Raw genomic sequence first — 26,047 nt, forward strand, 5'->3', positions numbered from 1 at the left:
CATCACGAACAGAAAACACGACACGGAGACAGACACCGACTCCCAGCATGCACTGCAACGGTGGGGACACATGCTCCCATTTGCATTCCAATGCCATTTCCAAAGCTCATGTATGGGACTTTAGAAAGTAACATTAAGCATACATGTACATCAGTGTTAGGAAAGAGCTCGAGTATCCCTTTTATTTGCCTGACGTGGATGCGCTGGCTGCGTTCGGAATGGAATACTAGCTTCTTGCATACAGTGTGAAACAGTGAAAGTGTCTCAGAAAGTAGTATGCTGCATTGTTAGCAAATAAAACGAGAAGTATGCACTAAACATCTAAAAAAAAAAAACCATCAAAACCTTTTTGATATAACTGTGTAATTTGATACAGCGTTGTTCTTGACTAAAACTAAATAGAACTAAAACTAATAGAAAAAGTTTGTCAATTAAAATAAGAATAAATTAAATTATTAGAAATGATTAGAAATTAGTGATTAGAAATTGATAATTAGAATATTAGAAACGCTACCTTTGCAACGAACTAATAAGTTAAAGTTCAATAAATGGAAATATGTATAAGCGTAGAAATTTTTGTTTGACCGGGCAAATTGATTGAAAAAAAAAAAAAAAAATAAAAAATATATGTGTGTATATATATATATATATATATATATATATATATATATATATATATATATGTGTGTATATATATATATATATATATATATATATATATATATATATAATTTTCTTTTTGTATATTACAACAAAAATAAAATAAATAAATCAAATGACAGTTAGCATAAAATAATGCCATAAAATTTATCAAATTAATTTAAAATAAGAAAATAGAAATGCCCATTCATCAATGGAAATTAAAAGGTTAAGCAAAATATTCAGCCTAGCTAGCTGCGGTGTACCGCACTTTTTAAAAAATATAGTATACGATGCACGTAATATATACATTTTTATTTTTAGTATGTGTAGTATGATAGTATTCCATTCCAAACAAGTGTACAGACTACAAAAACAATCACTGTGAATGATTTTTTGGCAACGTTTTGGCTTGGCAACTTAAATTCTTCTACATCCCCTCCCCAAAAAAGCAGCACATCCTTCAAATAGCACCAATCCAAATGCGACACACGGACCAAGTCTGAGACCAGGGCGAAGCACTGTCATTTCTCTTAATAACTTGTTTCTTCTTAGATAGGAGCCATAATTCGAAATTTGACGCTCTCTGTTAGGCAGAGAGGAGCCTGGGAGATGCAAACACAAAGCAAACCATCAGAAGTTTGGGTGTGCATTTCCTCAGCACGTAAAAGGGATACAACAGCTGTGGGCGGCCCGGTTTTCGGTGTGCTGGTGTGTTTGTCCGCCGGCCCGTGGTGCGGAGAGCGAGGCGTCCGCCGTGATGAGGTGCGCCTCACCTCGTCAATTTCTTGGGTTCGGTGAGAGGGGTTGGCGGGGGCAGGGGTTTGCTCGTGTTAGGCTCCAGCTGGTGAATGGGGGAGTTGGGGATGGGTTCGAGGCGGTTGGGCTGGGGCTGTCCGCTCCCTGTCCCGGAAGCCTCCACATTGGCCCTAAGATTGGCCGAGCTGCTGAATCGGGTGGCTGACTTGTCGTTCTTTCGCTTTTGCTACATGGGACGACAAGAAAAGCAAAGGTTCTCCTAATGACGGCTTGCTAACAAGCGCCCACCCTGAAAGTCAAGCTCGCAACACTCAGCAGAGGAAGCAGCAGTCGCTCTCAGCCAATCGAAATGAGTCGAGAGAGATGTGTCAGAGGAAGAGGCTGTTGAAAATTTCAGACTGAAAAAGAATGGCTTGGAAAGCAAAGAAGAACTGGATGTCTAAACAGGAAGAGAACGCGGAGAAACGAGAGACACTGACAGTCACACGTGAACACGCTCGCGCACACACACACACACACACACACGCGCACACACATATATATATGCACATGTAATCACCGACACTTGGAAGTTATAGAACACAGATGAGGGCAACGGTGAAATATCTGGTCAAACAGAATGACATTGTTGAGACTGGGTCAGGAACTGCTGTGAAGTATGGAACAAACATCATTTTCTCTCAAGCTCTGGAAGTTAAAAAAAACAGGAAGTTAAAGGGATGGGTCGCGCAAAAATGAAAAATCGGTTATCATTTACTCACCGTCGCACCGTTTCGAACCTGTATGAGTTTGAATCTTCCGCCGGCTCTTTTCTATGCAATTGCAAGCAATTTTTGTTTCAAAAACACGAAAAGTTCATAAAAATAGTCTCCTGAGCTTATTTGATTATTTTTAAAAGCTGGAAAGCAAAAATTATAAAAAACAAACATTAATTGATTTATTAATTGAAAATGTTATCTAAAGCTGTTAAAAATAGTTTTTAATTAAAATAATTATGCTAAAATGAACTACAAATGTTAGATGGAAAAAATAAGTTTCACAAAACTTTATAATATAATGAATTAAATAAATACATTTAAAATACTAATTTACTAAAACTGTTTTTGATTTACTAAAACCGAAACCGAATTTTGCTAATACTTGAACTTAAATGTAAATAAAAAAATAGAATGAAATATAAAATAAAAACCTCATTCAAAAAACACTGATAAAAAGTTTCATTTATTAAATCATTTTAGCATAAATTTATTAGTACAATATTTTTTTTTGTATAGGCGGCATGTCAAACCGGTGTCCAGACTACAAAAATGAAATAAAAATAACATTTCATTCAACGATAATAAAAAAAGAAAATATATCATACAGCTTTAAGAGAATTGAAAATTGCATGCACTACTTTTATGAAATTTTCATGTGAATATTTTTGTCCCTTTTACACTTGAAAGCCTGTTCCCTGCAGTTGCATGGAAGAAAGCACCCAGTATAAGAAAATGCATTTTTCCATGCAGGTTTGAAATGACACGAGGGTGAGTAAATTAGGTCTAGAATATTCATTTCTGGGAGAACGATCCCTTTAATAATGCGTGCGTGTAAGAGCTCCAGCATGCTCCCGGTGAACAGTGTTTCCAATGAACTCCAGTCTGTCATGTCAGTTGTATTGCCTTCGATTGCACCCCAGCAACACCCCATCCTGACCAGGCACAACACATCAAGTCCTTTTCTCGGTAAATGGCTTTAATTGTACAGCTGTGGAACAGGATTTCTGGAGCCGTGATATCAGTGACGGGCTGACTGGGAACTTCAATTATCACGTTTTGCTTTTTTGGGGTCATGCCTGGCAAGAATACGGTGTAAGAAATGACATTCAAGATGAACTTTCAAGCCTCGTACTACGCTGTCATTTCCAAAACCCAGTGAGCTGTCTATCTAAAGAAATACGAACATGCATTTCCTTAAATTTCTTTGTGTTCTGCCAAGCTATTTTCTTTTTTTGTCAAAAGAGCGTATCGCACGCGAACGGCCAGCTAATCAAAACTAATCAGATCACCTGGTTTTGGAAACGGCAACTACATCTTAAACTGACCGACTAGCGGCTCCACGCACAAAGACGCAGAAGAAGAGCTCTTACCTTGACAAGAGGGTTAATGACGCCAACATTAGGATTTGCGTTGAATATTTTGTTAAAGTTGGTCTCTCTGTTGACGAGCTCCAGCTGGTAAAACTTTTTGTCGTCCTGGAAGGAAAAGTAGATTCTCTCGTGACATTCATGGACAATATAACACCACTGACATACAAGCGTCCAGAAACACATGTGACTAAACACAAACATCTGTCAGCAAGAGTTGGGTGCATTACTATAAAAAAGTAATTAGTTGTAGTTACTAGTTGCAAATAGAAACTGATTTAGTATCATTTTAAAGTAAACTTGGATGCCCCCGATATCAAATGAATGAAATGGATATAAATTATTGTTTTAAAACATTGCATGTTCAACTATTTATCTACTGACATATAGCAGCAGTCAAGAAATATAATATAATTCTGATTTCTCACGATACCAACTTTCTATTTCACAATTTTTTCCCACCATGGAATAAAAAATATTCCAGAATTTGGACTTTTCTTCTAAGAAATACGAGCTTATAGGTAATTGTGACTGTTTTTATCTTGCAATTAATTCTGAATTACGAAGGCAAAAAAACAAGTCGTAATTACCTTTATTTATTTATTTATTTATTTATTTCCTATGGCAGAAACTAGCTTCTATATAAATCCACATAACATTAAAAATGACTTGTTTAACTTTAGCAGATGCTAGAGCAATTTCATTGCATTGGAAACATACAAGAACCATAGATGCCAACACATGCAGATGCCATTTTTATAAGTGTACGAAGTCTTTTTCCTAAACGAGCCGTTTCGAAGGCCGCCACTGTCGCCGCGTCTGGAGCAGGATTAAGCTGGTCTTTTCAGCGGGGTTGTCTGTCCTGAAATAGATCCATCCCTCCAGTCTTGCGAGACTCTGCTAATCTCAGCAGGACCGAGCACCCGTGGGACACCTTGTCTTGTGTAACAGCGTTCGCGGCTGAGAAATCTCACAATAGACCTGCGATATCGTGAATGAGCGTGTCGCGCTTCTCGAAGCGCTCTTACCACCAGCTTCTTGACCAAAGCTTCCCTCTCTGCCACCATATCCTTCAGCTCGGCTATCGTCTGCAGATCTTCAGGCCTGCTCTCTCTGTTCCGGAACTTTTCTTCTGTTCCCTCCAACCTGAAGAGCAAAAGACAAGCTATTTAGGACGAGATTTTACAACCTTTAAGTGACTGTATCCTAATGTCTACATTATTAGCATTATTAATCGTTTTTCCCGGTCGAATAAAAATCGACCAGGTAAACGATCAAGAACTGAATTTTGGTAACACTTTATTTTAAGGCGTCCATCATGCAGAGCACTTAGTAGTAGCTGTTGCGCATGAAACAAAGTGTACCTACCATGCAACCAAGTTTAGAACAGTCTGTACTTACAGTTTGTAATAATGCAGATGCGTTACACAGCTTCTTATTTAACCAAAAGACTGGTCACATGTGTGCTGCGGACTTTATAGTATATAGTATACAGACAAGAGCTACTTAAGTGCACTTCATGTCTGTCTATACTGCACACCTTATCTAGCTGCAACTTAGTTTGATTTAGTGCACAGTTTAAATGCATTTAGAATTGCATTCAAATGAGAGAATATTACACAGGCATAAGCTCCTTAAAATAAAGTGCATCAAGATTGCGCTTAGGTGTACCTTATATGCATCTATACTGTATACTGCATCTTAAATGCAGTATATGCCTATTACGTCTTCATAATTACAAACTGTAAGTACAAGCTGCACACTTTGTTTCATGCAACGGCTACTACTAAGTGCCTAATTAGGTAATTACTCTGTATTGTGACGCCTTAAAATAAAATGTCGCCCAGATTCGTTTTCACGTTCATTAAGGCACTGCTGCGTTAGCTTAGCCCCACGCTAATGCTAACGCTAACACTTGAAATTCACAGAAGCAGCATGCAAAACATTAGCCGCGCAGGCAGCGGAGTTGCTAGCCACGTAGAACTCTTCAAATTGAGTTTCCACGATCGGTTTAGAAGCTATAAACTCTGTTTACTATCAGTCTGTCGTCTGTTTGGGCTGGTGACTCATTACGGAGAGTGAAATTTGACTATTGTGACACTTCAGCTTAGTTAGAAAGCAAAGCTGGTGGCTTTCCGCTTTGAACGCAGAATGAATTAAACACCACTGATAACATCACTGTGATGATATTGGCATCTGCCTTTCTTTTTCTCCACTTGACGTCGTATTAGTGTGATAGCTAAAATCATCAGCACCTTTGAATAGCCGTCGCTCGATCTTTCTTTCATCTGCAGGGATTCTTTGATGATCGTGTCATCGAGGATCAATATCCCGACAGTTTCTGCATCTTTGAAGGATGTTTCTAAATGTGTGATGAATCTTTAATGAGCATGCAATGTGACGCTTCCCCAGAGGTATAAAGCGTTAAGATTGATGGTTGTTTTTATATGAAAACATTCACAACTGCTGGTAATAACGAAACTGGGGCTGTTTCATGAATAGTTTTAAACTGCTGCAAACAGAGGACAGCACTGCAGTTTTAACTACTAAGAGCATGCTTATGTATTCACACTAAATAGGTCATTAACCTATTATTAATACAGCCTCAAGAATAAAATCTACTTATCTATCCATCTATCTATCCACTCTTATCTTTCCATCAGTTTATACTTTCCATCCATCCGTCCATCCATCCATCCATCCATCCACTCTTTTTATCTTTCCAGTAGTTTATACTTCTTTCCATCCATCCACCCACTGTATAACATCCATCTGTCATATATCCATCCATCATCCAGCTATCAATTTTTTATCTGTCCATCTTACTATCCATCCATCCACTCTTTTTATCTTTCCATCAATATATACTTCTTTCCATCCATCCATCCACTCTTTTTATCTTTCCAGTAGTTTATACTTCTTTCCATCCATCCACCCACTGTATAACATCCATCTGTCATCTATCCATCCATCATCCAGCTATCAATTTTTTATCTGTCCATCTTACTATCTGTCCATCCACTCTTTTTATCTTTCCATCAATATATACTTCTTTCCATCCATCCATCCATCCATCCATCCATCCATCCACTCTTTTTATCTTTCCAGTAGTTTATACTTCTTTCCATCCATCCATCCACTCTTTTTTTATCTTTCCATCAATATATACTTCTTTCCATCCATCCATCCATCCACTCTTTTTATCTTTCCAGTAGTTTATACTTCTTTCCATCCATCCATCCACTCTTTTTATCTTTCCATCAATATATACTTCTTTCCATCCATCCATCCATCCACTCGTTTTATCTCTTTCCATTAGTTTATACTTCTTTCCTTCCATCCATCCATCATCCAGCTCTCAATTTTTTTATCTGTCCATCTTTCTATCTGTCCATCCACTCTTTTTATCTTTCCATCAATATATACTTCTTTCTATCATCCATCCATCCACTTTTTATCTTTCCATCAATATATACTTATTTCCATCCATCCATCCACCCATCCACTGTATAACATCCATCTGTCATATATCCATCCATCCAGCTATCAATTTTTTATCTGTCCATCTTTCTATCTGTCCATCCACTCTTTTTATCTTTCCATCAATATATACTTCTTTCCATCCATCTATCCATCCATCCATCCATCCATCCACTCTTTTTATCTTTCCAGTAGTTTATACTTCTTTCCATCCATCCAGCCACTCTTTTTTTATCTTTCCATCAATATATACTTCTTTCCATCCATCCATCATCCACTCTTTTTATCTTTCCATTAGTTAATACTTCTTTCCATCCATCCACTCGTTTTATCTCTTTCCATTAGTTTATACTTCTTTCCTTCCATCCATCCATCCAACCATCCATCTGTCAATCTTTCTATTTGTCCATCCATCCATCCATCCATCCATCAATACGCCATATCTATCTATAAGGTTATCTGTCTGTATCCACCTGTCTGTCTCAGGCTCCATATATCTAGCCGTCCATCCGTTTATTTCTCTCTATCTGTCTGAAAAAGTCACGAAAAACTAAATTACGACTGCTTACGGAAAAAATATAAATCATTATCAGTTGACCTCGCATAAAAGCCAAAAGCATAAGTAAGATACGACCCTTTAAACGGATTCATAATAATGGTTCACCGAATGGGTTTTTCTGAGTAAATAAACACCATTCCCATCAACCCTATTTATCCATTTAAAGTGACAGCAGCAAAACAGCGCATGCTGCCCGCAGAGTGCACTCGAGCGGTTACAGTAGAGCAGCCCATGCTCCGCACACGAGGATCACCGCACACATGAAATATTCATGAGACTTAAATAGGTTGAAATTTAAAACTGGTTGGAGGACTCGGTTTGGGGAAGCTCAGCTGTCATAATAATTAATTGCACAGAAGACAGGACTGTCATTTCAATAGCTTTGTGTTATGTTTAATTAGCTGGCTGTGTGTCTTCGCTCCTTAGGGACACCTGGAGACGACACGCTTAAGAAATGCTGAGGGATACAAGTTACGACTGCGTCACACGAGACCTCATTCTGTTCAGTCACAGACCGACTACTTCTCAAACTAAAATACTCGCATGAGGCAAATGTTCAAAATAGCTCATCCTGAAATCATTTATGCACTCTCATGCCACTCAAAAACCTGCGTGAGTAATTCTTTGGTGGAACACAACAGGTTATCTTTTGTGAATGAAATGACAAGACAGGCAAAAATAAATATAGCATAAAAATAGGCCCAAATGACTGGTGCACCACTGTGTAGTCAATTAAGGCTGTGGAAGATAAAAGACTGATAAAAATAAACTCAGTTATTATTCAAATTAATTTAGTTTTCCTTAAAAAGAATTGTTAATGGAACTCTTAAGAGGCTGAATAATCAATAAGAGGAATCCAAACCATTAGGAAGTAGAATTATAAAAGGTTTTGATTCTGAAAAACAGAGAGATATTTATTTGTGCTTCAGTGTGAACAAAGATCAAGATCAGCTGCCAGACACTCATTTGTCATTTAATAATGTCTTAAATTGATTTAAACGTCATCACGTGATGAAAAAGTCGTTTTTGGATCTTAAAAAGAATTGCAACATCTACCCCTTTATTTTAGCGATGAAAGTAAGGTCATACAAATCTGAAACTACAAAGGGAATGAATAAATGATAGAATCTCCATTTTGGGGCGAACAATTCCTTTCAAACCGGTCCTTCGCACCCTCGTGAACGCACAAAAATAATCATTTTCACAGACGGGTTTGATAAACGATTCATTAAAAACACTAGGATTCAAATGAAACTCGGATATTGTGCACTTTGTTGAATGCAACTCTGTCTTTCCCTGGTATTCTGTGGGCCGCGGGGCCTTTCCGTGTCATGACACGCACTTCCAGAATCTAAATGATTCATTATCATTCTCAGTTGTGAACACCGAGCGAATTCAGGCAGTCAGATGAACTATTTTTACATGACAAGCTGGATGTGTTGGTGTTCTCGTTCAAGTAAACCTAAATTAGGTCACCTCTGACAGCAATATCTACAGTCAAAGAGCTCTTCTACAACCCTGCCAGCTTTCTATATTTATATACACACATACACCTACAAATGCCTCCTCTTCATGTACGGCTGTCTTTCTGACTCAAATCCATCTAAACGTGTTTATCGTTCAAAGTCTGTAGCGGGTATATAAACATAATTGAGCATTTTAAGCAAAAATTAGGGCGAACACAAATTAACTGGGGCATTTTTCCCATTTATCTCTACGACAAAAAGTGTCCTAATTTAAATGTACTCAACTTGAATAAATTATTCGCACATCTAGTGCAATAATATTCATAAAACGCTTTTTTTCACCTATAATCCCATTGAAGCAGACACTTTTTACGATGTTCCTATACGCCGTAAAAATGCTTTTTTTGGAGTTGTGTTAATAGTGTTTAAAATAAAACAATTTCTCTCCTTTTAATTATATTTCGTCTAATAATGTGTAATAATGTTGCATAAATGAAGGCCTTTTCCTTTTCAGTGCAAACTTGCATCGCGCTATAACGTAAAAAAAAGTGTTTAAAACACATTTTACAGTAACCATAGCAGCAATAATTCATTAAATGATTTAAGAGGAGCATAATGCACATGCTTGCTTCTCCATATGAACAACGTCCCTTGTCAGAGCACAACATAATCCTTATCCAAACATGAAAAAATACACACAAACAGCATGTTTTGTAGCTAAAGGCATTTGCTACTCTTATCTGAGCTGCTTTGACAGGGTCGTCCGTTTTGCTCTCAGTTCTCGCTCTATATATTATCCCAGCATCTCTTTGGAAACGCTGTCCTCATCTTTCCCTCTCCACCAACCCCTATGAGTCTACATCGCGGTCTGGTGTCCTTTTGTTAGCATTCGATCCGTTTCGTAGCCTCTGTCGGCAAATGCATGCAAGCAGCCAGTCAAAACAGAAGTTGCTGAACCTTCAGCCTCCGAAATAAAAAACCCGGCATGCTGTATATCGTGTACGGACTCACAGGATCTGCAGGGCGGAGATCTTGTCCTTCAGTAGTTCCTGGGCCTTGTTGAAGTCTGACAGCATGTTTTGTGTTTCTCTGTGGTGAAGAGCATTCAGCTCGGCCATCTCACGCTCGTGTTTCTTACACAGGTCCTGCTCATGAGCTCTGTGAATACACACACACACACACACACACACACGTCACTCTACATGACTCCACAAAACCCTCTTAAACCCAACTGCAAGGGAATTTCATTAACAAATAAATCATGAAACATACGTGATACAACAATGTTATGTCGTGTATTAAATATGTTGTATTTTACGCTTCTAATCCAGGAAATATAATCAATAGTTTTGATTCATTAAATCATTTAGATTCAGATAATAATACATGCATAAAAAAATAAAATAATTATCTGCACCACCATTCAAAAGATTTCAAATGATTGTTTTTCATTGCTGAACTCTTGCTTGATCACCAAGGCCGTATTTATTTGATTGAGAATATGTACAAATCGTAATATTTTGAAATAATACATTTTGAAAATTACGGTTTCCAATTTCAATATCATATAAAAATGTCATCTATTAATTTATCAAGTGAGCCTTCAGAAATCATTTTAATACGCCAATGCTCTTATTGTTAACAATATAAATGTTAAAAAAACATATTTTTGTGGAAAGTATGATGCATTTTTTGCATCATGATAAACCGAAACTTCCAAACACTTTTGATCCATTTAATGCGTCCCTGCTGATTAAAAGTATTTTAAAATGTAAAAGTACAAAATAAAAAAATAAATAAATTATTATTATTATAAATAAATTATTTTTCTTAACCCATACATACACACACGTATTCTTCTTGTTTAAAAAAACTCACTCAATTGTGTTAAATTTATGCTTAAAACAAACAAAAAAATATGTCTGTACGGTGAGAAAAATATACTTAAGATATGTTCCATAAAAAGCTTAGACGCATGTATTATTAAAACCGTTTGGAGGACTGGTTTAAGAAAATATATTTTGCAGCATAAACTTTTTTTTTTTTGGGGGGGATTTTCAATCATTCAGATTTTTCAAAAGTTTTAATATTGCCATTCAGCTCAGAACCAGATAAATAGATTCACGGCTTACAGCTCTTTATTAAAAATGTTTTGAAGTCTTACGGAGAAAATGAATAGTTAAAAAAAAAAAAAGTGAGGTCACATTTGCGATCTATTCCTTTGATTCCCGTTACACGAGGCTTTCATCCAGCTCGGTGTTTGTTTCTTTGCTCTGCTGTAAATGTTCAGTCCGAGTAAATATCGGTTTTCAAAAGACAACACACTTCCAGCCACATGCAGATGTTTAGATGTTTAGACGCGTTCATTTTTCATACTGCCATTTCTATGCTGCGCGGCTTTTATCTGAAAACGCAATTCAGCCGCACGCTATGATGGCTTCGCATAAAGAGCAATAAAGCAAGATCTCCTCTCCGTAAATGATAGACCCCTGGGGAACGGCGATGCAATTTATTTGCCGCTTTTATCTCAGGACCTGGATATGTCAGCGTTATATAATTGAACGTGAAACGAGATCAGCGCCCGTCTTGCGTTACGACGCGTGTTGCTAAACAATCGCATTATCTCCAAACAGCCACTATGTATAATGAAATGGCCTTTCTGCTTATTAATGCAAGGGTGAAATATTAATATCACCCCCGGATAAAAAAAAAAACACGACGGCTGTTCAGATTTCCAATCCGATTGACTTCCCTTTTAAAAAGTCGGTTTTAAACGAATAAAAACACACAACACCGTTTAAAAGAGCCGGAGAGCTACAAGACGACTGCTTGGCGAAAGGCCAGACAAATCCTGATAGGACTTTCCAGGCAAGAACACGGTGCGCTTTTTTCTTTTCTTTTTTTCTCTACTTCCACTTGAAAGCCCATTCTGCTTGAAAATGATCAAATTTCCTTCTCTTTCATCATCACCAATGACTCCTTGTCGCATAAAACCAGAGGAGCACGTTACGTTAGAGGTTGTATAAGGGCTGCAGATGTTCTCTACTGAACAGGGGTGAACTCCAGCAACCCCGTGACTGCAGACGTGAGGGGAAATCTTCGAAAAGTTCGCAGCAGAGGATGGCGTACGCCCATCGAGCACAAAACAAAATCTGACTCATTTTTAATTTTGCAAAAGTACAAAAGCGTATTTTTCAAAAATGCTTGTTATTTATTTTACCCAGCACTAGTCTACTTAAGATTAGTGCAGACAATGTATTGCCCTGCAAAAAAAGCAGTGTTATTTTAGTATCACTGAAATGCTATTACAGTTGTATTATATTTTATTCATATTTTAAGTTTTTAGTTAAATTTTTTGTCAATTTGTTGGGTGCTTTTATCATTTTTAAATTAGTTTTTATTAAAATGAAAAAAAAAGCTGCATTGGCAAACAGCTGAAATATAAAAAAATATATTTTAATTTAGCATTTATTTTTAATGGTTTTAATTTTACTGTCTGAATTAGTTACCTATATTTAGCCTATATTTTTGAACTTTTTATTAACAAACGTATTACTAGAATATCCATTACTAATGCAGTTACTGAACACAGTCATAAAGTTAAAAGTATTATCCTTCAAAGTATTTTGTAAAAACGTATTAACTTAAGGAACATTCTTTGTTATAGTAAAATTCTCTCCAATTTTATTTTTGACTTTTAATTCATAAGCGGTGTTTAGTATCGCTCTATCCTCGTTCGCCTATTCTCTTCTGAGATTACGTTATGAATGCAGCTTTCATCGTACGTCGAGTCAGAGGTCAGCCAAGAAGCCAGAACTCAAAAATAGAAATATTTTTGTTACAAAAACCCATCGATCTGCTTCACTTGGAGCCCCTTCGAGCCTAAGATAGTTTACTTTTACGATGGATAGATGGGATTTAGGGAGCTTCAAAATAACGGCCACCATCCACCAGCATTACCAAGCTTGGAAGAGCCAGGATAATTTTTTTTCTTTAGAAACCTCTGACCTCCGCTGTTAACTTTAGTAGGACTTTTTGAGGTAACGAGGTAAGTGTAGTTTGTTGCACCAAATGTCGCGATCTTCACAGTCTCCAATCCTAGACTCACCTGATCTGCTGATTGGCCTCGCTACGGATCTTCAAAACCTCCTTGCCCTTGAGCTCCAGCTCCTTGGTCAAAGTGCTGATGTTCTCGTTCAGGGTGTGAATCTCGTGGTCCAGATCGGCAATGTGCTTCTTCCTGCGACTGACCTCCTCCTGCAGATCTGAGATGCGACTCAGAAGCTCGCATTCCTGCAAAACACAAGGACGCGGGGTAAACCGAGGTCGCAATAAATGCCAGACTGACCTTACTGGAGAACGCCGCGCGTTGCGTAAGAGCCCGGATTGTGTGATCCTGAAACATCTCAATCCAGACACAAGGACTTCCCACCGATGCTATTTTCACACAGCACTTTGGGACTATGTTGGGATCTAATATTGATGGCACGTCCATCTGGTTCGCCTTGCTTATACACTGCATCTTCGATATACGAATAGTATAGTTATGAATAAATAAAAGTCGGTTGAAGCCAGTAGATGTATTATTTTTAGCATTGAGGTTTTAGCGGTTCCCTCTCTTGGGGGACGTCAGGAGCTAATGGGCCTCGGGTTCATGTTTGAAGTTACTGGGAACAACTTTCAGCAACTTTCTTAAGTGTTCAGTTACTTATTTAAAAAAAAAAGAAATGGCAAAAATACAATGTTTCAGGTGATATACTAGAAATAAATTGGTTTTGAAATGAACTTCTTTTGCAGAAACACATCTCAGAACACTAAGGAAATAAATGTATGCCATTGAATAAAACAAATACCATTAGTATACATTTTTCTTTTTTTTTTCAGAAAGAGCACACGTTCATGGTTCACTTCCACATTTGTCCTTTCTCTTACCTTTAGAATAAACAGGCTGGGTTTTATATGGAAATAACACCTGTTATGATTGGATACCTTTTCTTCACGCAAAATGACATTTCGGTAACATCAGAGTTAATGCGTTTTCCATTTTATGGCAACTCAACTTTTAATATACAACACATAATACCCAAATAAGGTATAAATTACAGCCTCCTTCCTTATAATTAATTAATAAATTAATAATAATGCAGATATAATAAATAAATTGAATTAAATGAAGCAAAAATAAAATTAAGTAAATTGATAAAATAAAATATAATAAAATAAATAGTTTTTGGACAAACTAAAATACATTTTAATGATTTAAAAATCCATTTAAGACATCTGATGCGAGAGTAGAGACCTCAGGATGTGTTAATATTCATTCATGCCTCTAAAAAAGCTAACGGGAAACCAAAGTATAGTGCATTCATAGAAATTGCCACACACACACATATAGGCCGTATTGAAGTCTGAAGGCTCTACTGAAGTACAGTACAGCCTGGGTTAGATTAATTAGACAACGCTTGTCTCATGGGCAATTTTCCACTCCACTGACACTTTGACTTTTAAATGCCTCATGCACAGGAAGTAGTAGAAATCCTCCTGGAAAACACAGCCAAGCCCATTTCCAGTTCCATGCAGTTAATGGCTCTTGCTTAATCAAATTACAATCTGCTCATCCAACTCTGAATGTCTGTAAATATAATTTCGCACAACAATTAGCTCAATGAAGGTTTCAGTGCGTGTGGCAAAGAAAACCGGCGGCCCGCAGGGGCTTCCTCCGGGGCGAATTACGCGATAAAAGGATGTCAATGTCAGCAGAAAAAGTAATAAACGGCAAACATTTGTATTAAAAACGTTTTGTACGTATTCCCGGTGTGAAAATGATTTCTAAATGTATGCACGCACACATAACTGCAAAAACGTCGCAGCCATTGTAGACGACTGTGAATTACCCCGAAAGAGCATTTGTTAATAAGTCCAAATCACAACAGATGGTTCATCTTAAAAAAAGACGAAGCACAAAAACAGAACGTTCACTTCTAAGAAAATCTGTTCAGATAGTACAACTCTGAATCGATGCCAGTACGTTTCTCCTACTCTGCAGGATGTCATTTTTTCAGAGCAGTACATCGGTTTAATAATCCATATCACGGCAGTAAAACAGCATAGCAATAGAATCAAGGTGCCATTGCTTCCCGCATGAAGAGTTCGTTTGCAAAAACAGACTCTTAGAAATATTTGTTTGCAATCTGCATTCCAATTAATCTCCAAGGTAAACCCCCAAAAACGCAGCTGTCTGCTTGTACAAATAAATTAAAATAAAAAATGTTTTTAAATATAGAATTATCGATATAAATATAATTTCTGTTTGGGCTCAAAGTGCAGTTATCTCAGCAACGGCGGGTCTCTCTGAACTGTTACACTCATGTGTTCGGACTCAGGTGTGTGTTGAGCAGAAACAAAATGGTCTTTATTCCCTGACGGTTTACTGGAGGTACGCGTGACGTTAACGCGCTGGAGCAGAGCTGTCAGGGGTCTTCCTGTGACATTTTCATTTGCGCAACTCAAGACAGACCAGCGGAGCAGCACCTGGAGCACACAGCGGCCTGCTTCTCGCATGCACACTGACTTTATATTTCTGTCAGACCTGGGTTTCTGTTTTTAAGCTGCGCCGTAACTGTAGTGTCATTTTAACGGTACAACGCTATGGTTAAATAGTTTCCGGCACAGTCCCTTACCGCATACAGTGCAAACCTTTAATAGACCTAATGAAGCTTTTCATGTAATTTTACAGTAAAAAAAAAAAGCCAAAAAAAAAATAAAAATCTTGGGAGACGTTTTTACTTTTTAAAAATTCTAATAACTATGCTTCTTAGCGTTATGTAAAAAGGGTGTGCTTTTGGACCTTTTATCTATTCGTATTGACCTCCTCAGCTTGTGGAAAAGCATTTTGTGGCTTTCTCATCATTAAGCGGTTGTTGCCAGTGCTTTCTAAAACGCATTTTAGTACTTGAAGAGGTCGGTACGTTTACATTAACATCGGTTGATGGAATATAAGGTTTTACCATAAATTTAAGTTCATTCCGTAGACCCCAAAATGTTGCGGAAACATTTTTGCAGTGATCTGGCAACCGCAACTGTACATTCGACAACGCGTTCAATGCAAGCGTTCATCCAAGCAATATATAGATTTGTGATTGAGCATTCTTTTGATTTGGATAAATAGCTAACTAATTAGAAACCATCTAGGGGTAAATATAGTCACTATGTTAAGATTGTGTCTTAAGAACTAGTTAATCTAACTAGCAATTAACCGAGTGGTATTTAATCAGTCTATTCAATTTCAAATTTGACCAATATATTTTTATGTAACTCTAAAAAGGTAGATATTTGTTAATCTCCTACACTAAATATAGCAAAACTTCATTTTTATTTAGATTGCAAAGAACTTAATTTGGACAAATTTAAAGACGATTTTCTCAATGTTTCGTTTTTACATTTTTTTTTATTCCAGATTTTCAAAATAATTGTCTTTCAGCCAAATATCGCCCGAACCTAAACATAAATAAAAGGAAAGCTCGTTTCTTCAACTTACGATTTCTAAATCTCTATTTCAAATAATCGGTCCTTATTTTTTGCAGTTCAGGGTCACATGCATGCTTTTGCACTACATGGAAAAAAAACCCAGCCTCTTCTCTAATGCTCAAATTTAGATTTGCACATTTTATTCAAGAACGGCTACTTTTGCCTGGAGTGAGATGGAAACGCCTGGATAATGGTAGGGTATCGTTTCATAATCTGACAGCGTACGAAACCAGCTTCATCTTGAAGACCTCGGACGCACGGGCACTCTGCGTGTTCAACAGCAGCCCCGGCATCGGGTCAAAATAACCCTTAAAGCCCTGGTCATCGAAACCGCTCTCCGTCAGCCGTCCACCTGTCACGAGTCGAGACAGAGCCGAACCTACAGGAACCGTCGTCTGACATCTTTCCCGAAGGGCTTCAAAAGTCCAGCGCTCGTTCTGAAATCATTCGGCTCTCATGCCTCAAGTAGAAAGGGTATAATTTGCGAGGGCTGGAGTTAACATCTCTGACCTTTTCCATCAAAGACCGGGGCACCTATAAATGTCTCCCTGGAGGGGTACTTCAATGCGTAGGATAATATAAGCATCATTAATGTTGGCCCAGGCCTGGAGACATGCAGACAGATGAGAGGAGACTGATTAGCAGGTGTCTGGGAGCGTGTGGCTCTCCTGGGCGAAGCACCCAGAAAGCCCTGAGAGACGGCTGCTGATCAAAAGCTAGTCGATGGAGAGAGAGCCGTACAGGTCATAGAAGAGAGACAAGGGAATGAAAGCTCGCGGAGGCACTAGCGGGATAAGGGCATTTCAAGCACACGAATAAAGTCATTTAGGTTTTCCAGCATACCTTTTTTCATATACTGTATATATACATATAACTAAAATAAAACAAATGATGAGACCTGTAATGCAACTATGAAATAATAGTCACAAACGGGACATTTTAAGTCACTTGGAGACACAAAAAGTCCCATTTCAGTTTGTCTTTTAAACTAAATATTAACTACAGCTTTTCCCCCTCGATAACTGCAGAGGCATTAATATGCGTTTTATGTGTACTAATAAATAGTGAACGTGCAGTAATGCGCATGCTGCTTAATATCGAGAATCGATCCTTGAAATATATTAACGATAACAAAAAAAAAAAAAGGCAAAATGGTGAAATATTAGCATTCGTGGGAAATAAAGTCGCTGTGAGATATTAAAATCGCTTCATGAGATAAAGTTGAATTATGAGACAAAACGGAATGATGTTAAAGTCGCTTTGGGAGATAAATTGTATTTTTAGCATAATACAAATAGTCATAATTCATAATATAAAAAGTCACCGTTATCAGAAAAAGGCACAACATGATATTAAGCCGCTTTGGGGGATTTTAAAAAAAGTAGTATTTATGAGAAATAAAGTTTGAGACAAGGAATACTGTGAGAAATATGGAGTTATTAAATCGCTTTGCAGACAAAATGCATAATTACGAGAAGGGAAGAAACAAAACTGTGAGATATTACAGTTGCTTGGAGAGATAACGATTCAAAACCGTGTAATATTTAGTCACGCTGTAAAATATTATCGTCGCCTAATGAGAAAAACGTCACGGTATGAGAAATAACGTAAATGTGAAATGTTACATTATTCATTGTGAGGGGTCGTTTCGTAAAATATTATCCCTTCATAAGCTAAAAACAAAGAGATTAAGACTTTAAAAATGTCATATTTGTAGATATACGGTCAAACAGTGAGATATTAAAACATGCCATATGAATGTTACATGTAATAACGTTACATCTGTTAGTTATGCACAATAAAGATTTTGTTACAGTGTAATTATGCATGTAAGTACTGAGTAATAATCATGTACTTACTATATGGGATTAGGGTTTGGTTTAGGGTAACTCGAGTACATACTAAGCAAAAAGGAATAAAGTGTTACTGAGAAAAGCACTGAATAGTTAGGTATATGCACCCAGGAGCCTTTGATTTCTCCGTTCTCTTTCTTTCTTCATACGTTCATCTCACCGGAGGAGAGAGAGGTGTTTATTACTGACTGCAAATCAGTGGTGTCAGAAAAAGCAGCGACCCGTGTAAGATGGCGCTAATGGCTATCCATCGGCCGAGAGATTCATGGAGTAGGAGCGCAGCACAGCAGCACAGGCTTTAATAAATAATTGTGAACGTTTGAGGAACCAGACCCCTGGGAGCCATTGGATCACTTGTTGAGCACGCGGATAAAATGATTGGGTTTGTGCCGTTGTACCTTTGACCCGCCAAAACAATTCACCAAGCTGTCGTAAAAAAGACACACCACCTCGGTGCCAAACTGCAAATTAAAGAAGGGAATGTGCCCCGTGACCATTTATCACGTTAACATATTAACAGGCGAGTTATAATTCGTACGAGAGCCTACCAGGAGACGCTGTGGTGCGATGATCACTACGGAGGGAAAAACTCAATTCTCTGCATCGTGGCTTCGGCCGGCAAATCTTACAAAAGTTCGTTAAACCCGAGAATAGAAAGCGAACTCTCGCGGAGAAAAAAAATGAACGAGTGTGGGAGAAGAGAAAGGAGATTTCTGTCGTGCAGGATGAGGAAAGTGATTCGCGGAAACCCCCACAGAATACCAGCGAGTCTCTGGAACTGACTTCAAACGTGCTTTTAACACCTGCTGTTTCTTACTGAAGAAAAAAAAAAAAAGAGAAAAATCATAAAATTAAATGAAAATAAAACTAAATATAGACACACGCATCTGTAAAGCGGAGGGCGAATTTGTTTAGAGCAGTGTTGCTATTGTTGTACGGAACTATTAAAAATAATATATATATATATATATATATATATATATATATATATATATATATATATATATATATATATATATATATATATATATATTTTTTTTTTTTTTTTTTTGATTTGTTTAAAAATAAGTTTTTATGCACTAAAATTAAAACTATAATTAAAAACACAAGCTAAATATAGATGAAAAGAAATATAAATGTTATATAATAAAAATGGTTATAATAAAATTAAATAGTCGATAAATCATTTAACAAAAAGTACTACGTTAAAATAAATTTAAATACATTTAACGCGACTAAAATGACTAAAACTGAAAGTGACATAAAAACGGAAGCTAAACTGAAACGTTCAAAATTATTAAAAATAAAAATAAATTAAATTATTTAGCAAAAAAAAATTCAAGTGAATAAATAAATAACCGAAAATGAAATAAAAATGCTCAAAAATCTATATCCATTTATCTATCTTATCTATTATATATATAGGTAATGAGTAATATTCATTTACTACATGTACTGACTATATAGGATTAGGGTTTGGTTTGGGGTTACTTGAGTACATACTAAGTAATATACTAACACCTTTTGCACCTTTTCCTACTGCGACTTGAAGTAGAAAACACAAAAGCCATGTTTCTCACGGCTCTTTCATGACACATCTGCCTGCGCTGTCATAACCAGTGGGATCGGCAGGAGTCTTGGGGGAAGGTTAAACGCTATTTTTTTCCCAGCCTTATGATGTAAGGGATGTTACCGAGAGCACGTGAGGGCATTACAGAAAACTCAACACAACAAAGTCGACCGTGTCCTCGAGACAGACACGCAGCCTGATTGTAGACGCGCATGAAACGATTCTAATCTCAAAAGACACAAATATTCATAGTTTAACCCAAAAAACGTGCATCTGTGCTCTCCGCGTAGGCTCGTTTGTTATTCCTGGGTGATGTGTGACGCGCCGAGGCTGAAAACGCTTAGCGAATGCTTGGCTAAAATAGATCCAGACACCAGCAGCGAAGGGTTTGCCGAAGGGTTTGACGACACCGAAGATCACGCTGAATTTGACCTTTGACCCTGTGCGACATTAGGCCAGTTCTCACAAACCCAAGGAGCCTGAGAATTCATTAGAATTGATACACCGCTACTAAAATAAAGAAGATCGTAGTCACCTGGGGGCGCGGATTTGCCAAAAAACTAGCCCTACTTTTTTAAAAAAAACCCAGGTTTTCGCATATTAAAGTGCTATGTATTATGGACAGTCTAAAAGACTGCAAAGTTTCAGTAAAGTTATTGTCTTTCAAAACAAAAAGAGTCTTTTTTAAAAAACGAATCCCAACATCAACGTCAAGCATTAGTATATTGCCCGCCCACTTGTTGGTCATTGGTCTGAACGAAAAACCATACTTTGCCACTAGTGGTCGCTTTTCTGGCGGTGCAAATATCGGTTTCCGTGGTAACGCTGTACACGAAGCAGCACTGCTGCTCACAAACGCTTTTAAACTTAAAATCAACCAATCGCAGCAGATTAGCGTCACGCAAAGGAGGGGATTGGAAAACTGAATCGTTGGGGAGTCAATGAGCAAGCAAGGTAAAAAAAATAAATGCATATTATAAGACAATGAAAGTGTTTTTTTGACCTTGCATGCATGTCAACCTGTTACTGAGGACTCCCAAAACCAAAAAATAAACCTTTCATAAAGCATAACGGAGCACTTTAATGGAAACTCTGTATTTAAAAAACGCAAAAAGTCAAAATAAAAGTATTACATGCTGAACTGAAGACTAAAGAATCACAACTGTGCAGGTGAACAGACAAGAACTGAAAGCAATTACACTGAAAATGTCATGTTACTTCAATCACTGGCCCTTACTGACATGCAGTTTGTGTGTGTGTGTGTGTGTGTGTGTGTGTGTGTGTGTGTGTGTGTGTGTGTGTGTGTGTGTGTATGTGTGTAACGGACATATTTTCCCCCGAGGTCTGCATCTAAGGCTCAAATTGTACGACATTTGTTGCTTGGCCAACAATCCTGTCAGCGTTTCTTTTGTTTAACTGTCATCTTATACATGAGTCAGATGACAAGAGGATTTATTAAGGTCCTTTTCTTTCACAGCAGCCAACTGTTGGCAGAACGCTATTGATTTGTCCTTTCTTGGAGGAGCATTCACTTACTAAACTTACTGTTAGACACTGTCGGGTGATGATGGGCATACACTGAAGCTACAGCAAAAATACAGAATCGTATATAAAATACAGAATAAATAAATAAAATACAGAATGTATATATACACATATATATATATACACATATATACATATATATATACACATATATACACATATATACACATATATACATATACATATACACATATATACACATATACACATATATATATATATATATATACACATACATATATACACATATATACATATATATATATACACATATATACATATATATATATACACATATATACATATATATATATACACATATATACATATATATATACACATATATACATATATATATACACATATATATATATATATACACATATATATATATATATACACATATATATATATATATATATATATATATATATATATACATATATATATATATATATATATATATATATATATATATACATATATATATATATATATATATATATATATATATATATATATACACACATATATACATATATATACATACATATATATACATATATATAAAATAATATATCATATTTAAAATCTCAAAAATATCTGTTCTTTTGAACTGTCTATTCGTTAAAAGCTTTGTTTCCACAAAAATATTAAGCAATTTTTTTAAACACTGAAAATAATAATAATAATAATAATAATAATAATAATAATAAAAAGTAAAAATCTGAAAGAAAGGAGGAGTAATGATGCTGAAAATTTAGCTTTGCGTCACAGAAAAAAAACCCAAAAAAACAATTGCAATTAAAAATATTACAATTTTAAATTGTAATAATACTTCAGAACATTAAAGTATTTTTACTGTATGAATGCAGTCTTTGCGAACATGAGAGATTTCTCTCTAAAAAACATTTTAAGAAATATTACAAAAGCCCGGACTTTTAAATGGTAGTGTGCATTCTGTAAAAAAAAAAATAAATAAATAAAAAAGACAAAACATAAAATTAGAGAGGAGGACCGCCTGTAAGTGAAATGCAAAACAACCAATTACTGCTTTTTGTATGAGCAAACGTAAAATCGATGACACCACAATAATACACTGTGCAAAAAATATTCCAGTGAAATATAATAACCCCGCTGCGGAAGAAGTTTACCTTTACTCTGCTTTGCTCCAGAGCGTTCTCCAGTTCCTGTTTGGCAGCCGCTGTTTCCTGTTGATGGGTTTGACGCATGTGTTCAATGGCTGATGCGTGAAGATGGTTCAGCTCTGAACGCAGGGACGCTGAGAGGAGAACAAGAGAAAGAGAGAGAAATGAAAAAAAACCTACTATTTCAGGGAGATGATCTGCTGTCTGGAGCTGAATTAAAAATCATTCATCTCCTACTCTCCCAAAAGCATAAACGTCACAGGTGGAAATGGAAGTGACACTCGTCCCTGCAATTTCCTGTCAGCGCTCCCTCATTACGCTCCTTTCCAGCTTCTTACAATTATACCTTACTTCAATGAGACTGAGCTATAATTAGAGGTTTTTACGTTCGACATCTAGTACCAACACTGCTTGGTGCGCAAGGTAAATTTATTTATATTTATTAAAAATACCAACAAAATGCTAAATTATTAACGTGGCGCAGGACGAATAAGAAACCTCCAATTTTTACCTCCAATTGTCTCTTGGTTCTTCAGTTTGATAAGTCAGTAAGGCATTTAACAAAATTATGAAACATTTTAATTGTTTACCATATTATTTCTTATTTTAGTTTTATTTTTCACAGCTCCATAAAACCAAGTCAGATATAAGGCACATTTTTTTGTGAGTTTGAGTGTTTTGCAAACTACGATGGGCATAAATCGTAGCATAACCGAACATTTTTAATAAAGCTTTCCTAAAACTGAATAAATAAATTTTCCATTTGAACTTCAGAACTTTGTGCAGCGTATATACACACACACACAAAAGATTTTTACTGCTAAGACAGAAAAATATAGATGTTTGTTTGGTTATATCAATGAAAAAAAAATAGTAAAAGTTTTAAATAAAATGTAAAAAATAATTCTTCTCTTTTACGCATGTTGAAAACCTAGTACACTCACATAAGAAAGATATATATATATATATATTATTATATATATATATATATATATATATATATATTAAATACATATATATATAATATGTGTGCATTTTTAATGATATAAATGTAATTTTTTTAGAGAGAGATTTAAATATATATATATATATACACACACATACATACATTATATATATATATAATAAATTTCTCTCTCTAAAAAATTACATTTATATCATATTAAAATGAGCTTTGGAAATGCATTTCAGTCTTAACAGGCATTTCAATTTTTAGGAAGTGGCAAAATGCATTTTTGTCCATTTTTAATCATGACAGCTACTCTTTTGCTGCCAATATAGATATTGCAGATATTGACTGGATCTGAATTCAGCACTCACAAAATGACAGATGACAATGTAGACATTCGGTCCTTCATTTAATAGCAGCTTCTGAAGGGTCTGTGAACGAATGAGTGTGTGTTTTACCCAGCATGGCCTTGCCCTCGTCCTCCAGCTCAAAGCGGAGGGTCTGTAGCTCTTGCTCCGACTGCTGTTTCAGAGTCTCGATGTTCTGCCTGTGAGCCTCTCGCAGAGTCTGAAGCTCCATGTGGTGCTGCTGCCGTAGACGCTCCTCAAGCTCCTACACACACACACACACCAGTTCATGAGACAAACGTGCAATCTACATAAACAGTGTATTTGACTTATGAAAATACACCAATGCTTCTTTCATGTCTCTCGTATCTCTTTCGCCAGTTTGAATAGAAAAAAAAAAATATGCATTGCCTTTCCAGGATATCTTGCATGTGAGTGTGTGTGTTTGTGTGTGTGTGATGATATGAAAAATCAAAGCAAAAAAGAAAAGAAAATAAAAATCGCATTTTTTGCTGCTACGCACAAAAGAAAAATAATGTAAGAACTAGACTCAAAGAGGAACTTCAGAAATGTTTTACCTTGCCCTTCAGGGCCTTTGTACAAAACAGTTTGAAACTGCTTACAAAAAAAAAATCATAAAAAAAGAAAGAAAAAAAAATCATAAAAAAAAAAGGAAAAAAAAAAAGATATATTATATATACATGGACAGCTGGATAGAGGACTGGAAGCTCATAAGTCAAAAGACAAAAACATTACTTGGAAAAACAACAGAAGAAGTGAGAAGTAGAGGACATATTCAATTGTAGATAAATTGTAGTTATACACAAAAATGTAATTTTTATAGGTCATATATAGGTTCTATTGTACAGAATGAGTCCAAACTGCTGTCCCACAACCAAAAAAACACATTTAAAAAGCATTTAAGTATTCAGATCTACTGAGACCCACAATGGTATTTAAAATGTGGCTAAACATTATATGTAAAAAAAAACGTAATCACTTCATTCATTGCGAAATAATTCATCATGAAATCTTTTTCAGAATTTATCGTGAAAATGATATTGAAGTAAGGTTTGTATTTTTTCCATTGTTGCTTTTAAAAGTATATTTTTTTTATATTGCTAGGTGTCATTCACACCATCAGTGAGACTGAAATATGCGATAAACATTAACTTAACAACGTTACATGTTACATCCAACCCTAAAAAAACATAACCGATAAGAAGAATTTAGAAGAAACAGTGATTTAAAAGAAAAATCGTCATCGAATTCAAACAATTTTAAATTAAATTTTTGACAATTTTACTGTAGCATTTTAACAGTTTTCTTCTTTTAAAATCCAAAAGTCATTTTTCACATCGCAGAATGGCCCATATATGTATTTAACGCTTTAATACTACAAAAAATGTCTTCAAATGTACCATATTAACTGGAACTAGACGGCTAGACCAAGACCAAACCAAAAACCAAAATAAAAATAAAGAATAGCGTGAAATTCGTCCACTCCGAGCAGGTCTTCTCAAACAAGACAGGTGCACTTGCGAAAATATGCATAACAGGACTCATAACAGGGCGCAAACGTAGCGTGTTTCTCAAACAACTGTCGATCACAGGAGTTATCACTCTATCAGAAAGCACTTAAGCGTCTCCGCAAGCTTGTTAAGGATTTCGGGTGGTTGCCGTCTAGCGCCCAGCCACAGGAACGCAAATTACAGCACCCTGAATTAGATTAAGAGAACGGAGCTGTTTGAGCGCCGGAGATACACTGACATGATGAGGGGTAATGCAGGCCACCTGCCTCCACTGAAAGCCACTTTAGAGTCAGCGATATCCAGCGGAGCGGGGTGCGGATGCGAGAGGAAGTGGGTTAGAGGAATGACAGGGAGCGCAAATTAGACCAGCCGCTTCAGTAAACACGGGCCGCACCGAGCCAGTTGGCAGGAGCATGCTGGAAACTGAGCCATTTTAATGCAGAGATCAAAATAAAACCAAGACGCAGAAAAAAAACGTGCCACGCGGTCTTAAAGAGATTTGTTCGATAGGAGTCGACAATAGAGTACAATACAATACAATACAGTCC

At 36.4% G+C, this 26,047-nt stretch overlaps 1 protein-coding gene across 2 annotated transcripts in view; it reads right to left on the reverse strand.

The window, feature by feature from the left end:
- Nucleotides 1-26,047, reverse strand: part of fam184ab (family with sequence similarity 184 member Ab) — a 105,475-nt gene that overhangs the window by 5,170 nt on the left and 74,258 nt on the right. The window contains exons 12-18 of one of the 2 annotated variants that reach the window (XM_043219868.1): nt 24,079-24,232; nt 22,678-22,805; nt 13,137-13,321; nt 10,040-10,186; nt 4,552-4,669; nt 3,527-3,631; nt 1,416-1,624 (exon numbers count right to left, since the gene is read on the reverse strand). In XM_043219868.1, the coding sequence (XP_043075803.1) occupies nt 1,416-1,624; nt 3,527-3,631; nt 4,552-4,669; nt 10,040-10,186; nt 13,137-13,321; nt 22,678-22,805; nt 24,079-24,232 (1,046 nt within the window). The remainder of the gene's footprint in view (nt 1-1,415; nt 1,625-3,526; nt 3,632-4,551; nt 4,670-10,039; nt 10,187-13,136; nt 13,322-22,677; nt 22,806-24,078; nt 24,233-26,047) is intronic. The other variant, XM_043219869.1, reaches the window with a different exon arrangement.

The sequence above is a fragment of the Puntigrus tetrazona genome, chromosome 20 (assembly GCF_018831695.1).
Source record: "Puntigrus tetrazona isolate hp1 chromosome 20, ASM1883169v1, whole genome shotgun sequence".
Lineage (NCBI taxonomy): Eukaryota > Metazoa > Chordata > Actinopteri > Cypriniformes > Cyprinidae > Puntigrus > Puntigrus tetrazona.